The sequence below is a fragment of the Typopeltis vanoorti genome, chromosome 2, assembly GCF_054136105.1.
Source record: "Typopeltis vanoorti isolate ZY-2024b chromosome 2, IOZ_Tvanoo_1.0, whole genome shotgun sequence".
NCBI lineage: Eukaryota > Metazoa > Arthropoda > Arachnida > Uropygi > Thelyphonidae > Typopeltis > Typopeltis vanoorti.
In genome coordinates, this window is record NC_143550.1 from 5491056 (window position 1) to 5508507 (window position 17452).

General features: G+C 38.9%; 1 protein-coding gene across 3 annotated transcripts in view; it reads right to left on the reverse strand.

Moving 5' to 3' along the window:
* The window catches only part of LOC150108796 (uncharacterized), a 478706-nt gene that overhangs the window by 32296 nt on the left and 428958 nt on the right, over window positions 1-17452 (reverse strand). For all 3 annotated transcript variants that reach the window (XM_090403306.1, XM_090403304.1, XM_090403307.1), the window contains exon 16: window positions 6732-6859. In XM_090403306.1, coding sequence (XP_090259432.1) covers window positions 6732-6859 — 128 coding nt within the window. The remainder of the gene's footprint in view (window positions 1-6731; window positions 6860-17452) is intronic.

Consider the following 17452-nt stretch of genomic DNA (forward strand, 5'->3'; position numbering starts at 1 on the left):
GCTAGTTCTATAAATTGGGACAATACCTAACTTTTGATAAAGATGATGAAATGAGTTGACATGTAGAAGGATAAAAAACTGAATTTTTTCTCCATCCTCAATCTCCTGTGTAAATTAAACTTCATTAGCTCCTGCGTAAGTTAATTAGTTATTCCTCTTGGTTTCTTGTTAGATAAAAAGAAGATAAAAATTATTATTATTACTATTACTATTCAGGCCTCCATGAAGTCAAGAGACTCATCATGGGAGAACCTTCCTAGGAAACACAAAATCTATCATACCACTCCTTAAACTCGTTGACCGTTCTTGCTCTCACCACTCTATCAGGCAATGAATTTGACAGTTCAACCACCCTCCATGCAAAGAAACCACTCCTCACCCTCTTGCTCACAGCTTGCTTTCATAACTTCCAGGGATGGCCCCTTGTCATCATTCCTTCCTGCTGTTTAACCAAGTGAAAGAATTCCCCAGTGTCAACCATGTAACTGCCTCTCAATAGTTTAAAAGTCTCGATCATATTACCTCTCCCTCTTCTATTCACCAAACTCTGCAGTCCACATTCCTTTAGCCAATCCTCATAACTAACATACTAGAGTCCTGAAACCATCTTTATTATACACCTCTGTACCATTTCCACAGTTAATTTATCCCCTTCAAATCCTGGGCACCAAATTTGAGAACAATAATCTAAGTGTGGTCTGATCAGAGTCTTATACAACAGAATGATAACTCTTTTATCTCTGCAGGTCAGCGCCCTTCTCAGTATTGCAGAAATCCTCTGAGTTACCTTCACCACCTTTGCAATATGTTCCCTGAATTTCAGCTTTCTATCAATCATCACCCTGCCAGATCTCTTGTCTCCTCTACTTCCTCCAGTACAGCTCCTCCAATTCAGTTATGCACTCCCATCGATGTATCCCAAACTTCAAGACTTTACATTTTGCTGCATTAAACCGATACCTGCATTCATTTGCTCATCTGTCCAGTTTATTCAAATCCTCTTGCAGGGCTGCCACATCTGCACTATTAGTGATAAGTAATAGTGCAGATGTGGATAATGTGAAGCTGGGAAGCTTCACATTATCCACAAACAACTGAATATCCTCTTGCAATCCATTGACAATGTCATTAATATAAAGGTTGAACAATACCGGTCCCAGTACTGAGCCCTGTGGAACCCCCCCCCTTGTAACCTTCTGCTTCCTTGATATTGCCCCACCATACACAACTCTCTGATACCTATTAGACAGCCAATCCTGATTTCAGTTGACTAACCCGACATCTAAACCAATGTCCTGCAACTTAAGTATCAGCTTATCATGTGGAACCCTGTCAAACACCTTTGCAAAATCCAAAAAAAAAAAAATGGCAGTATATGCCTTTCCCTCATCAAGTGCTCTTGTCACTTTATTATAAAAGGCAATCCTATTACTAAATCAAGAGTATCCCTTAACAAATCCATGTTGAATCTCAGAGATAACATTACCCTCATCTCCCAAATGCTGTATATGGTCCTCACTAATTTCTCCAAGACCTTAACAACTACTGATGACACACAAACTGACCAATAATTGGACACTTCCCTGTCTGCTACTACCCTTATGCAATGGCACTATCTTACCTTCCTTCCATTCCCTGGGTATGTTTCCCGTAGTCAGACTTTCACTGAAAAGTCACCGGAGCTGTCAGTTCTTTAGCACATTCTCTCAATACCCATGGTGAAATACCATCCAGTCCCACAGCTTTACTGACATCCAGAGTACTCATTATTTGGAACACACTCTTCCTTTTGCACCTCTAAACCTCAAACCTGCCCCATCCCTCTAGTATTAAAACCTATTTCTCCAGGATGAAATACTCCAATAAAGTGTTCATTGAACAACTCCACTATGTCCTCTGTTTCCATTTTTATCCCACAATCATTTTTCCTCCTACTGGCCACATAGCTAAAAAATTCCCTAGGATTTTCTTTGGATCTTAGTGCCAATCTCTTCTTATATTCCAGTTTTGCCTTCCTCACCATACTAGTCACTCTACTGGCCCAAGTCTTATATTCTTCATGCATCTACCCTCCACCCCCTCTCCTTATATCTCTTCCATAATCTCTTTTTCACCTGCAATTCCTGTTTGATATTGTTTGTCATCCACTTTCCACCAAATTGTGTCCACTTCTTCACTCATGGAATATACCTTATTATTGCTGCTAACAAATATTCCTTCACAGTTTCCCAAGCACTAATGATATAGTGCCCTTCCAATTCCACCCTCCATGGAACTGCCCCAAGTTGATGTCTAAGACTATTATAATCACCTTACAATACCACATATGTTCCCTTTTCTTTGATACTCCAGTATGTCTATTCATCTTCCAAGCCAAAACCACATGGTCACTCTCTCCAACGGGGGGGGGGGGGATATGTCATCTCCGTTATTATAAGCTTTTCTGAAGATATGACCAAATCCAAAACTCTTGAACCTCTTGCTCCCTCTATTACATGTTGCTTAAGACATTTGTCCCTCCAGAATTCTAGAAATTCCATCCCCTTATTACTACATGCATTTTCCTCTTCCAAGCTTATACTGTTGTAGTTAAAATCTCCCATAACAATTATTCTTCTTGCACTTGCCAAGCTAAACTGCCTAAACATCTCCTTCTTCCCACCCTCTATACTCCTTGGCTTGTAGCAATACCTTGCTAAATATCCTGTCTTGTCCACCTCTACTTCACACCATAGCAGTTCTCCACCACTGCATTTTCCCTTCCTCCTGCTGAAAAATGCTGTACCCTGATACTTCTATTCCTGTTATTATATCATCCTCCATCAACCACATCTCAGAGATCCCAAGAATCTTTGGCCAGGCTGATGCTATCAGTACCACCATTTTATCTCCTTTATTCCAGATACTCCTGGCATTAGTATAAAGCATACAAATGCCACTGTTTCTATACCTATCATTATCCCCTCCAGTCCCCAATGGACTTAGTGTTACCTGATGTCATCCCCATTCCCCCAAGCACTCATTCCCACAAGAGGCCACCCCTGCTACCATCCACCCTGGGAATTCTAGTTTCCCTGCATTGACAGAACAACTCGTTCAACTCTCAGATACAGTTCCTTTCTGTCCTCAAACGCCCTCCAAGAATCCTCATATTCCAATCCTCTCTTCTGTCACATTCTGGTTATTATGCTATTCATTATTACTGCTCTTCTTCCAAGCTCCTCATTATCATACCTGGGTAACACACACTATCTTTTCCCTCTGCATTTTCTTTTGCCTCTCAAGTCATTCATGTCACCATCATAATCCTTTCATCCCGCTTAATTGCCATAGTCACACTTTCTATCATTCCTCCGGGCAAACACTCCTCTGGCATCCTATCTTGCAACAAGGATCATCGAGTCTCCATACTTTACACCTCTTACCACTCTGTTAATTGATTGCTCACCTGCATCCCTCACTCTCTCTCTCCTTTAACTCTTTAACTCTGTGTTCCCTTACTTACCTGCTGTCCTGGCATCACTCCACCTCCGTGGTTTCAGCACTCCCTCACATTCTTCTCATTCTCTCTCTCTCTCCCTGACTATTTCCATTCTCTTCTTTTCTATCCTTCCCATAACTCTCTCTTATTCCCTCTCTGACCGTTTCCATTCTCTTCTCTTCTCTTCTATCCTTCCCATAACTCTCTCTCATTCCCTCTCTTCCACTGTTTCTATTCTCTCCTCTTCTATCATTCTCACCTCTCTCTCTCTCTCTCTGTCTCTCATTCTCTCTCTTCTACTGTTTCTATTCTCTCCTCTTCTATCATTCCCATAACTCTCTCACTCCTAATCTGATTCACCTTGCATTCATCTCTTCCATTCGCCTAATCTCATCTTTCATACTTCTTATCTCATTCCTGAGACATTCCACCATCTCTTTCAGCTCATCTCGCTCTCTCTCTCTCTGCAAGTTAGCCACTCTTACTCACCATTCATCCTCCCAATCATGACCATCTCCAAAAACTTCACAATTGTTCACGCCTTCCACACTCCCCACTCTTATTTTTTCATTCATATTTCACTGCTTGTTATTCTCACCTACCACACTACTCGTCTCTCAAAAATCTCCCATTCCTGATGCAACAAGGTCGGATATCCTAACATCTAACTCGCTGAATTTCTCCCATTGCCTACATTTTAAGCATATACGCACTCCCCTTCTCTTACCCGCTACATATCCATCTGCTGGGATGCATACATGCCACAAAATCCTTTATTATGTTACGCAAAATAGAGTCCTTGAATGGGGGAGTACTTGGTGACACACCATTTGTAATTGGAACAGAGGCAGCTGCCATCATTCAAATTGTGAACTAAATATTACTACAACTAAACCTAAACGCTAAATACTATGCTATATGCTCTACTGTAAGCTAATTTACTTACTCAATATTATAAGTATAAATATTTCAACTATACTAAATAGCAAATAATAAAAACTTATCTTTTCTTCCACCAGAGATGTCCGACTCTGACCTCGCCTTCATGGTAACCAAAAGGTAACACAATATAAACAACTAAATTCCAAAAGCAGCACTGCTAAAGAACACTTGTATTACTGAGGGAAATGCATCACAAATCCCAACAAAAGTCATACTATACACCTTTAGAAACACTTTTTTCTTTACCACAGCTCAAATCCACTGTCACATTCTTCAGCGACTAACTAATTTTACTACACAGTGATAGGTAATCTATTACATCAAGCGAAGCAATCAGTGCTGTTCAGAGCTTATATGTCATTAATTCTCACACAAATTTAATTCGATGCACATGTGCCTGGTCTCAGCTCACTTTACCACTTAAAAATGCATGTCAATTCTTTGTTGCAGACTTTGCATAGGGAACCATATTTTTTGTTTCCTTTGATGGCAATGCTTGGTTTATCTAATTTACAGTCACACTGTGAATGTCTTGACATTTTCACAGTTCATTATCATTTATTTATAATTAATAACTGTTCTAAAATTATTTCTTCATTAAATTCTTGGGTGTACCATGCACACCTAACACAAATTGAATATGTGACCAAGCCTTTACTGAGCTAAAATAACACTAGGATTAATGAAAGTTTTTATTTGATTTTGGATATTACAGATACTCAGGTGGTACTTCTACCAGCCTTACTGCCACTACAAGACAAACTACATTCCCCAATTGGGAATAAATACTGCAGCCATTCAATATTTCAAGGCCTCAGCATTTTTGCAGTTAATGTATTTTGAGTAAAGGATAGCATAGGATCTAAATAACTATTTCATATTTATGCGTAGAATTTTTTTTTGCATTAACTTATTTTGCTGTAATGTTTTATGAGGTGAATTTCAACTTACATAAACTTTGGATTAAGTAATGTTTGTAGACTGGAACCATTATTAGTCAAGGAGTGATTTATGTAAAGGCATTACATATGGGACCTTTATGAAGTCAGACAACTCATTGCAAGAATCTCACACTAATAATTATTCACACAATACCTCTTCTTAGTTAATTCACTGTCAGGGCTCATAGCCATCTCTGGCAATCCATTTCAGTCAATGACTACTCTCCAAGCAAAAAAATCTAGTCCTCGCCCTTACTAACCACAATCTTACACAACTATCAGGGGTGACTCCCCTAGTTCTCTCCCTATTAGTCATGTATTGAAGAGTTTCTTTTGAATCAGTCTTATAAAATCCCTTTAGTAGCATACACACCTTTAATTTATCCATATAGAGAGTATTCCACAGGCCTGCCATTATCTTGGTCATTCATCTCTAAATCCTCTCCAACACCTCCTCATCCACAAGAAACTCTGGAGTTTCAAATCTGTGCACATCAGATGCAGTCTTATAAAGAAGGATAAGCATAAAAAACTTATTGTTTAATACTGACCATATACAAATATTTTAACATTCTTTGCCTACCAGTTTTGCTAGCAAACTGTCTAGCTTTTTCAAGGCATTTACGGAAAAGTATAAAAAATACTAGTAAATGCAAATTGAAAGGAACATAAAAACGTTGTAAACACTCTAGTAGCTAGGACCTTGACCTGTAGTTGGTGTGGCGGTGGTTATGGAGGAAACAGAAGATCACGGTCCTGTCTCACCACAAAGACGTTATTCTCGTAGTCACTCTCATAGTCCTCATCATGGTATCAACAGAACTCCTCCTCCTGTTAGAAAATGATGTAATGTGAAATGGGCCTCCTCTAATGGATCAAGCTTTCTCACACAAGACACAACTGCTCTCTAATTAAACCTAGGATACAGCTACATTTATGTTGTGAAGTGTTGTGAGAACATGCAGCCTTGTCATACTTGTTACAGTAGGACGATAATTGCCCTTGGCTTAATTATGACAAGTTACTTTTGCTTTATTTAAAAAAAAAAAAAAAAAAAAAGGAAAGACTTAGAAAGCTGATTGTGCCTTTTATGTAATGAACTTTTATATGTTAAGATTTTCATCATTTGTTGCTGGAAATTGTGATTGTACTCTTCACTTACCAGTTTCATGTAGCCATAAGCATAAATAAATAAATAAATTGCTCCGACCCTAATCCTATATATTCTTATCTGAAAGAATGTGAGAATGATAGTTGATTTTCTTTATATATCATTTATATAAAAATTAAATAATACATAAGCCTGGGGAGTGGTGTCAAACAAATGAAGAGTTATCTACAGTATTTATTAATTTCAACATAAATACTTTTCTTTTCCTTCTTGAGTGGCTGCAGAAGAATTTCTTGCTCTCTCTGAATTTCTGGCAATGGTTCCACCTCTTCAGTAATAGGCTTCATCCCAAAAGAAATTTCATCCACTGCTGGAGATATAGTTCTAACCATGAAAATAAATATTACGAATTAATAAAATAGATTATTGGGAATGTTTTCATTCACATATTTGTGAAAATTTATAATCAAATTCATAATTATAAGTATATATGCATTTAAAGTGGATCAAATGCTGGCCTGGGGTTCACCGAAGTGGTTATGTCTCTGCTTTTCAACTTACAGGAAGTGGTTTCAATGCTACTGTGGCATAAATGCATGTGAAATGTCAGTAGGTGCTACTTGATTTTCCTTCCACATTGCAAGATCATCACCCAACCAACTGGAGGTATGAAAATAAGGACTTCAGATTATTTAAGCCTTATATTATTCATAATAATAATTTACCATGGTTTACATTTTGTGGTTTACTTTAAGCAGCTTAACAGCAATAAGGCCCCAGGTGCAGATGAAATCCCAGCAGAGTTAATTAAGGCCACAGGGGATGGAGGGATAAGAGTGTTTCATAGCTTGATTACAAGGATATGGGAGACAGGATCATGAGAGACTGGAAGAAGTTGGTTTTCATACCACTACATAAGAAAGGTGATATGAAGGCGTGCAAGAATTATAGAACTATTAGTTTAATATCTCATGCAAGCAAAATTTTATTGAAGATCATGCTAAATAGGATTGAGACCGAGATGCCCAAGGAACAAGCAGGCTTTAGGACAGGTAAGGGCACCAGAGATCAGATCCTTTGCCTTAGACAGATCATAGAAAAATATAAAGAATTCAGACTCCCTCTGGTAATGTGTTTCTTAGACTACTCTAAAGCTTTTGACTGAGCATGTGAAACTGTGGGAAGTAATGAAAAGAACGGGTTTTCCTCAACACACTATCAGATTGATAGCCAACTTGTATAGGGAGCAAGAAGCCACAGTAAGAACAGATGTTGAAATGACTGACTGGCTTCAAGTTGGAAAAGGAGTTAGGCAAGGATGTTTACTTTCTCCTCACTTGTTTAGTATATATGCAGAGGACATCATGCATGAAGCATTGGATGAGCTCAGGACAGGAATTAGGATAGGAGGTAGATTGATCAGTAATCTGAGGTATGCTGATGATACAGTACTCCTTTGTAATGACATGGAAGAATTAAGACTAATTCTCGACAAAGTTAACAAGATCAGTAATAACAGAGGACTTCAACTCAATCCTAGCAAGACAAAGATTATGGTTCTCAAAGGAAACATAAACAGAGAAGCTCTTGAGAAACAGGTGTACCTTAATGGAGAAAGAATTGAGCAAGTCAGCAAGTTTGAGTACCTGGGATCCATTATTAATGTGAAGAATTGCTGTTCAGAAAATGTCAGAAAAAGGTTAGGAATGACTAAAACAACAGTCAGAGACATGTCTAAAATATGAAAGGATAGATCTATCTCCTGGGAATAAAGTTGAGGATTTTGGATGCAGCTGTTTTTCTGACAGCGACTGATGGATGGATGGTGTGTGTGTGTGTGGAGTGACTGATCTTCAGAGAGTTGAGGCCACCAGAAAAGCAAACAACAGGACTACATGGCGAGAGGCCTGATGTGACGCATCACCGAGCATCGGAGTGACCATACGGCATCTGTAGATGCCCAGTGAACATAAAGAGATACATTTTGTGAGTTGAATTATCATGAAGGGAAAAAATGATTTGTTAATACCATTTCTGCATTTGTTTTTTCCATTTTAACAAAACACTGCAGTAGTCAAAATGCAAAAAAAGATTATTCGTAATTCTTTAATCCAGTTATTTATATTTAATTTTAAACAATCCATGGAAGTTTTGTGCAAGTAAGGAAAAGCTATATATGGAACAAGGACAATTATTATGAAAAACTCAGCAGATAACGTGGAGATATACAAGCAACATCGTAACATGGAAACAGAAGTTGGATAGAAAGGAGATGGATCATGCATGTTGGCTGATCAAGTGTTATTTAACAGCAGCAATGCATGAGGGTAGTCCAAAGGTGAAAAGGATAAATAAAGGGTCTGCCAGAGGGCAAGTTTATAGCTGAACATGTTATGAGGTATCAGCGAAATAAAGATAAGTTTCGTTATTATTTATTACAGTTTTTTTATTTACTTTAAATTATGGTTAATCTAAGCTAGATACAAAGTATAGTCTGTGGATAATTTACAATTGGGGAATTTGTATTTAACCATAATATTTCAGTATAGTTTGTAGTATTCTTTTTGCAATGTTTAAATAATGGCGGCAGTCACAGCTCAGTTTGCCAATGGCTTATCACCAAGCCCCCCCCCCCCCCATTTAAGGATTGCATTTTACAAAGCATACTATGGGATTTAATGGTATGCAGTGCTTGTAGCATGTATGCATCCCGATGGCTAGATATGTGGCAGGAATTGTCAAACTATAGATCAGTTTGTAATTCCTCATTAGTCATTAAGATTTTAGAGAAATTAGTGAGGAATCCTTTACAGCGTTGGGTAGATGAGGGTAGTTTTATCTGTAAGAGTTAGCATGGATTTGTTAAGGGGTACTCTTGTTTTCATAATATGATTGCCTTTTATAATAAAGTGACACGAGTGGTTGATGAGGCAAAGGCATATTCTGCCATTTTTCTGGATTTTACAAAGGCATTTGACAGGGTACCACATAATAAGTTGATATTTAAGTTGCAGCACATGACCTTGGGTTTAGATGTCAGGTTAGTGAACTGGATTCTGGATTGGCTATCTGATAGATATCAGAGAGTTGTGTGTGGGGAAGCAGTATCCAGGAGGCAGACAGTCACAAGTGGGGTCCCACAGGGCTCAGTATTGGGACCTGTATTGTTTAACATTTATAGCTGGGAAGGGTTGTTAGTAATAGTGCAAATGTGGTAGCCCTGCAAGAGGATTTGAATAAACTGGACAGATGGGCAAATGAATGGCAATATCGGCTTAATTTCGCTAAATGTGAAGTCTTGAAATTTGGGGATATATCAATGGGAGGTAGCATACTCTGTTATAGGAACTGTATTGGAGGATGTGGGGGGAGGCAAGGGGATGATGATTGATAGCAACCTGAAATTCAGGAAACATATTGCAAAGGTGATAAAGGTAATTCAGAAGATTGCTGAAATACTGAGAAGGATTGCTGACCTACAGAGATAAAACAGTTGTCATTCCATTGCATAACTCCTGATTAGACCACAACTGGACTATTGTGCTCACATTTGGTCCCTAGGATCTGAAGGGGATAAATTAACCGTGGAAAGAGTGCAGAGGTGGAGAATAAAGATGATATCAGAACTGTATAATGCTAGTTATAAGGATATGGTGAGGGAATGAATGTGGACTGCAGAGTTTGGTAGATAGAAGAAGGAGAGTTGATATGACTGCAACTTTTAAACTGTTGAGAGTTAGTTACAGGACTGACACTGGGGAGTACTTTCATTTGGTGAAACAGGAGGAAGGAGCAAGGAGAAGATGCCATCTCTGGAAATTACGAAAGGAAGTTGTAAGCAAGAAGGCAAGGAGTGGGTTCTTTGTGTGGAGGGTGGTGAATCATGGAATGCATTGACCATTTGTGCTCTCACAAATGGTCAACGGGTTCAAGGAGTGGTATGAGAGACTTTGTGTTTTCTAGGGTGGGCCTCCTACGATGAGTCTTGAATCATAATAATCATAATGATAATAATAATAATAAAATAATAAGTTAGAAGCAATGTGAAAAAAAAAGGCTTTATGGAAGCAGCATAAAATTATAAGTTCTCCTGATGTAACTGATTATAGTTGCATCAGGAGTACAAACAGCAAGTTGTTCCTCACTGCATTGCATTTTTGTAATATTAATGGTGACAAAATTTTCCTCATTCCATTGAAAGACAGTACATAGATCAATGTTTAAGGTTCTAGTTGTAGATGTTCTGATCTGTCTGTGGGATGTCTGTGCGCTGCATGGTTTGTCAAATGAGTAGGATGGATGGCAAGTACTATCCTCTGCAAAGCTGTGAATAGGATTAGCAGTGATTGAGTGTAAGTCATTTATGTACAAAGATAGAAGGTTATACAACAGACTCCATAGGCACTCCTAAATTGTTGATGAAGCTGAAAGAGAGCGAGCCATCCACCATGACACGCAGTGAACAACTAGAGAGGAAGCTGGCACCCCAAATATAGAGTATATAGGTGGTAGATAGCCCAAAGAATGGCAATTTGTTTAGCAGGTCTCACTGCCAGACATGATCTTTGAAAAGCGCTGGACATGTGAAAAGCAACAGCACAAGTTTTTCTGAACCTTTCTATAGCAGTGTTCAGTGGTGGGTGATGTAAGCTAAGAGTTCAACTGTGGTTCTTGAATGGCAGAATCTACTCTGGTCACTGATTAATTGGTGGGCCTCTAAGTAGTGCAGAAGATGGCTATTGATGACTTTCTCCATTAATCTGGAGAAGGCTGAGGTGATAGCAATTTGAGAGTAATTTGATGGTAGATATCTTTCTCCATTTTCTGGAATAGGCTGTATATGAGATTGCTTCCGCATTGGGATAGGTACCAGCTATGCATAATAGATTGTAGAGATAATACAGGACAAGTGTTACTGTGGAGAGCAATGTTTGAGAACCGTCAGAGAGAGAGAGAGATGCCATCAGGACCAAGAGACCTTTTAGTATCTAAGTTATTTAGTACTTTTATCAAGTCTTTTTGCTGACAAACCACACATACAGATACGATTGCTCAAGTCATACCAGTATAGCAGGAAGTGGTTTCTGGTGGTCATCTGTGCAGGAGTTTGAGGAAGAGAATGATGCTAGGGACACAGTTTTACCTTTGGGCAAAGTAGCAATGGTGCCACCCGGATGACAAAATTAGAAGTACAGGAGAGTAGACATTACATCCAACAGCCTTAGCAAGAAACCAGAAGGAATTTGGACTGGAGGCAAGTTTTCTGCTGCTGCCTTGATTAAATCAGATTTAGACCTCTTGATAACTATTTTGCATTCGTTTTGTGCTTTGATGTAGGCAGAGTATGATGTGTTCGGACAATTCATCGTGGGACAATTCATCACGAGGAAAATTAATTGTGGGTAAAATTCATCGCAGGGAAAATTCATTGCATGAACTATTGATCGCTGAAAATGTTATTCGCTAGAAAATTGAAATGATATTGCATTGATACCGATATATGAAAAGTAAATGAAGTGCAAGATAAATTTCACAAAATATAATTTATTATGTATCTATATATTAGTCCATGTGGTTAGCCGAGCGGCTGGTTGCTTCACAACCATATGCCTGGGAAAGGAGTGTCCTGGGTTTGATTTCTGTTGCTGACATGAGGAGCTTAGGATCTTTCTCAGACATAGCCAAGTTAGTCAGTCTTGGGGAAGGACCGCAGGGTTTTTCTCCCCAGTTTGTATGGGATTTTTCCTCCCGCAAGCAGGCAAAAAGCCTTGAGGATGTAATGCTTCTACAGACATAGGATACACTGGGAGGCATAGGCCAACCACCTTATCCTCGTATCACGGTTGCAGTTATAAGGAATAGAAACCCTCGACACCATAAAGGTAAAAGAGGGGTAGATCTATGTATTATTTATTTAGATTTCCATAATATTTTTTATTCTTATACAGTGAAAGTAATATTTTATTGATTGGTGAGTTTCCTAATTTCTGTTTTGTCTTAAAATGGCATAAATATTCTTTCTTACTTTGATACTACAGATTCTGTTGATTGAATATTAATATTTACAAAATTATAACAGCAACCATTATATGGGGATAAGGTGGTTGGCCCTATGCCTCCCAGTGTATCCTATGTCTGTAGAAAGCGTTATCTTCTTAGGGCCGGTTTGCTGTTTACTTGCTTGCTTGTGGGAGAAAAACCCCCACATAAACTGAGGAGAAAAACCCTGCAGTATTCGTCCAAGACCGGCTAACTTGGCTATGTCTGAGAAAGATCCCACACTCCTCACATCAGCGAAGGGAATTGAACCCAGGACACTCTTTTCCCAGGCATATTGTTGTGAAGCAACCAGCTACTCGGCTAACTGTGCAGACTAATACATAGATGCATAATAAAATTATATTTTGTGAAATTTATCTTGTACTGCATTTACTTTTTATATATTGGTGTCAATACAATTCATTTCAGTTTTCTAGCGAATAACATTTTCAGTGAATTTTTTCAGTGATCAATAGTTCAAGCGGCGAAATTTTCTGTGATTTCTGAAATTTTCCCAACTACAAATTGTCCCCGCGATAAATTGTCCGTGAACTGAGTATGAAGCTGGAGTTCTTGACGCAAGCCACTGGCAGTAAGCTGAATTTTTTCTTTGACTACTTTTGATATACTTTCCAACCACTGTTGAACCAGTGGTTGGAAAGCAGATGAAGATTTTGAGAAGAATGGAGGATGAAGGTTTTCATGCCAGTCAGGATAATTTCAGTGATTGTTCGAAGCAGGGGCTAGAGTTGGATGAGCTGAAGCAATAGTCAGACCATGGACAGGATTAGTACAAATTCTAGAAGTCATCCCATTTGGTACCTTTTTAGTACCAGAGAAGGCGAGGTTGGAAGGATTTGAGGAATGGCATTCTGTGAGAGAGAGGAGACTTACATAAGATTGTGGTCTGAGATACTGAAAGAAGAGCTGACCTTTATGGTGTATTAGGAAGGAGAACTGGTTAAAAAGAGATCCAGAGTACTGGGCAAATGAAGAGGGTTATCAGGAATTTGTGTAAATAGATATATGATTTGCATTAGGTCATGGATTATGGCAAAGATTTTTGTCTCGTGCCAAGATTGGTCAGTGGTGTTGGAAAAGAGGAGCTAGACAGAATTGTGAACAATGAAGTCATCTAGGAAGATGATCTCACTGTTTAGATGGCTGAACTGCAGACGGTCGAATTTCATGGAAAGGAATGTGAAGAAGTCCGAGTGGTTAGCAGAGTTTGGAGAACAGTAAATGCAACAGATGAATATTAATAAATGAGACAAGGAAAACCTTGAGGAGGTTGAAAGCAGATAATTCTAAATTAGCCATTCTATTGCATGCAATATCTGATCTCACAAAGGCACATGTGGTAAACACCACAAGTGCCTTTTGCTACAAGGGCATTTACCACACTTGTGGATGTAGATGCTATTTGGGTTTCTGTCAAAAGTAAGAGGTCTGGTCTGGATGACAGAAAGTGATGGCTGTCATTTATGTTGGTACTAATGCCATGGTGTTAGCACCAACATAAATCACTAACATCAGTTTTTACTCACAAGATTTTGGCATAGTTTGTATGCATTGTGTATTTTTTACTGGGAATAGTTAATGAATGAGATTCTGTTTTGTCACTGTCATTGTTTGTAAGATTCATTATTAGTTCATCTGCAGCTAGATAGAGTGGGTACTTACAGTGAGATGAGACAGACTCTTTAACATATCATCCATATATATATATATATATATAGAGAGAGAGAGAGAGAGAGAGAGACGAGACTAGTCTCCTTGCAATAACTTAGCCTCGACAGTGCCTCCCACACATACACACACACACCACCACCACCACCACTCAACTCCCTCTCCAGGCATGATCTAGCAGGATATGTGGTAACGAAATTATGCACCAATTGACTGGGAAGCATTCTGCTAACTGGTCACCAGACTGTAGCACCAGGTTTTTAACGTTTGTGCCCTCAAAATGGAAGAGGTTATGGGTACATTTGGCATTACCTTTTAAGGTATCATTCACATTGCATGGGGATGAGAGGGGGGAATTGGAAACTGGAATCCCTGCTTTGGAGACTAAACAAGCCATATGCCACTTCAGGCCTCCAATAATCTGGGTAGTGGTTTTTCACCAGGCAGTGAAAGTCATCTATCACCTAGATGTTTAGTTTGCATTTTCCCAACTAGGAAATTGTTCCTTTACAACAGGAATACTATCTGGTGTCACAGCATCCCTTTTTGGGAAAATAGGCCACATCACATGAAAACAGGGTTGACTTGACAATGAGAAGCTACTTATCACCTGCCCAGTAAAGCACTGAGTAGAACTAAGTTAACTATGCATCCGCCTCATTACAGAGTCTGTAATGAGGCAGATGCATGCAGTTTTAATCGCTGAAAGTGAGTGGAGACTAAGTAACACAGTCATGTTCTCACTGACAGAAATTTGTGTGGAAATGAAAGGTAGTGAGAACATGACTGTGCTGCTTAGTCTCTACTCACCTTCAGCCATTACAACTGCATGCATCTGCCTAATTACAGACTCTGCATAGAGACTCACATTACTCTCTCTACATATATGACTAGTCAAAGAATGCTTCAACAGCAGCACTTGTGTTATCCAATTTTACAGCCACACTGTGAATGCGTTGTGATTTGTAACAGTTCAGTGGCCTATTTATTTCAAATATATAATCAATGCAAATAATAAATAACTGCTAAAAAATTATTTCTTTTTTATGAATTTTCTGGGTGTGCAGTGCACACCTAACACACCTGGAATATACACTCCTGTTGAAGAGATATAATACAGAAACAGTGTTGATGGGAAAGTGAATGGAGGGAGACAATGAGAGAGGGATCATCAAGTAGACAAATTGCTGGCATCTCAATACAATGAAGCATTCTGAGGGAAGTCTTAGGAATGCCACAAATGTGGAAACAGCATTCTAAGGTTGAATGGATTCAAACTGTATAAAATATTAAGAGTTGAGCAGCAAACAAGTACTGTTTGGAAGAAAAAAGAATACTGAGCATTTGGAGGATGAAGAGGATATGAACCTGGTGTGCTTATGTCAGGATATATTAGATGCGAGAGTTAACCGATGAAGAGAAAACTGATTTGGTTGGCAAGAAGAATATTGTCAAAAGAGTGGAGGAGAGAGAGAGAGAGAGATTGTCATGGTATTTTTCCTGGAAATAAGACTGGACTGCATTTTGGTGGGATTAAAAACTCAACTGGTTATCCTCATACCACTTGAAAACGACAAGGAGATTGGTGTTAAAGACATTAAAGACACTTGTTGGAGATCTTGAAGCCTGAACATTTCTATTGAACATCTCTATTGAACATGACAAGGTTTTGCAAATGAAGAAGAGGAATAGAGAGTATAAGCAAAGTCTGGTGTGCTATGAACAGGAGTGGAAGCCAAGGAGAGAGAGAGAGAGAATATCACTGACTACAGGAGAAAGAGCATAGGTGACAGTACTAAGCTCTGACAAATGAAAGGAGGCCATTCATTGTGGATCATGGGAATAGTTTTTTTTAATTGTTAACATCTCAGTACAATCAAGAATTCAGAGGGAGGTCAACTTCTTTACGAAGATGGGCTTGGTAAGAAAGCCATGATGCAAGAATTGATTAAATGGCTTGGAAATAGCAAGAGAGACCACTTGTCTCAAAAGTTTGTACTCAGAGAAAAACGGACATCGGAGAAAAATTGCCTCAATCCAAAGATGGGTAAATTGGCTAGATCAGCTGTGGAATGAGAATGTCATTCCACAGCTAATCCATACTAAAGTAGTAAAGCAGTTGGAGGTTGATGACTTTTCCATTATTTTTGAGAGCAACATGGTGAAAGTTTGAAGTTTGACTTGTATCTGTCACTTTACGGCAGGCTGCATAAAAGCATGCTTCAAAGCAGTTGGATAGATGCCAGATGAGAATGACAGTGTAAAAAAATTATTATTATTATTACCCAAGATCCCATAGAGTCAAAGAATCATCTAGGAGGTCCCTTTATCAAACACACAGTTCATCATACCGTGCTTTAAAAACACTCAAATTCTCTGCAGATGCCACACTCTCAGGCAAGGCATTCCAATCATTCACAACTCTGCATGAAAAAAACCTGTTTCTCACTTCCCTACTCACACCCTCCTTATACAGCTTATAGGGATGACCTCTGGTTCTTCCCTGATCTCCCACTATTTTCTGTAGAACTTCTCTGGCATTGATCCTATAACATCCCCTTAATAACTTGTAGGTCTCTATCATATCTCTCCCCCCCCCCCTCCTGTCCACCAGACTCTGCAAGTTGCATCTTCTCAATCTTTCCTCATACTCGACAATCCAGAGGTTAGAAACTACCTTAGTCAGTTGCCTCTGGACCCTGTCCAACTTCTCTTCATCCATCTGAAAACCAGGTGACCAAATCTGGGCATAATAGTCCATGTGTGGCCTAATCAAAGCCTTATACAATGGAACAAGAATCTCTATACTTCTACAAGTCAGTGTCTTCTGCATCATTCTCAGAAGCCTTTGTGTTATCTTCACAATTTTGGCTATGTGTCCCCTAAATTTCAGATCCTTATCCACTATCACCCCCAGATCTCTTATTTCTTCCACCTCCAACAATATATCCTCACCAAGCAAAAATTCTGCATCCCATTTTTGTTTTCCAAATTTTAAAACCTTACATTTTGCAACATTGAACTCACATCCCCATTCCTGTTCCCCATCACTCAATTTATTCAAGTCTTCTTGTAAGGCCACAACAACTTTTATACTCTTCATTATTCATCCCAACTTTGCATCAATCTGCAAACAACTGAATATCTCCATCCAAATCTTCACCAATATCATTAATATACAAGTTAAACACCAATGGCACTAAAACAGATCCCTGAGGCACCACTAGTAACTTTCCTTTTCCTGGATAT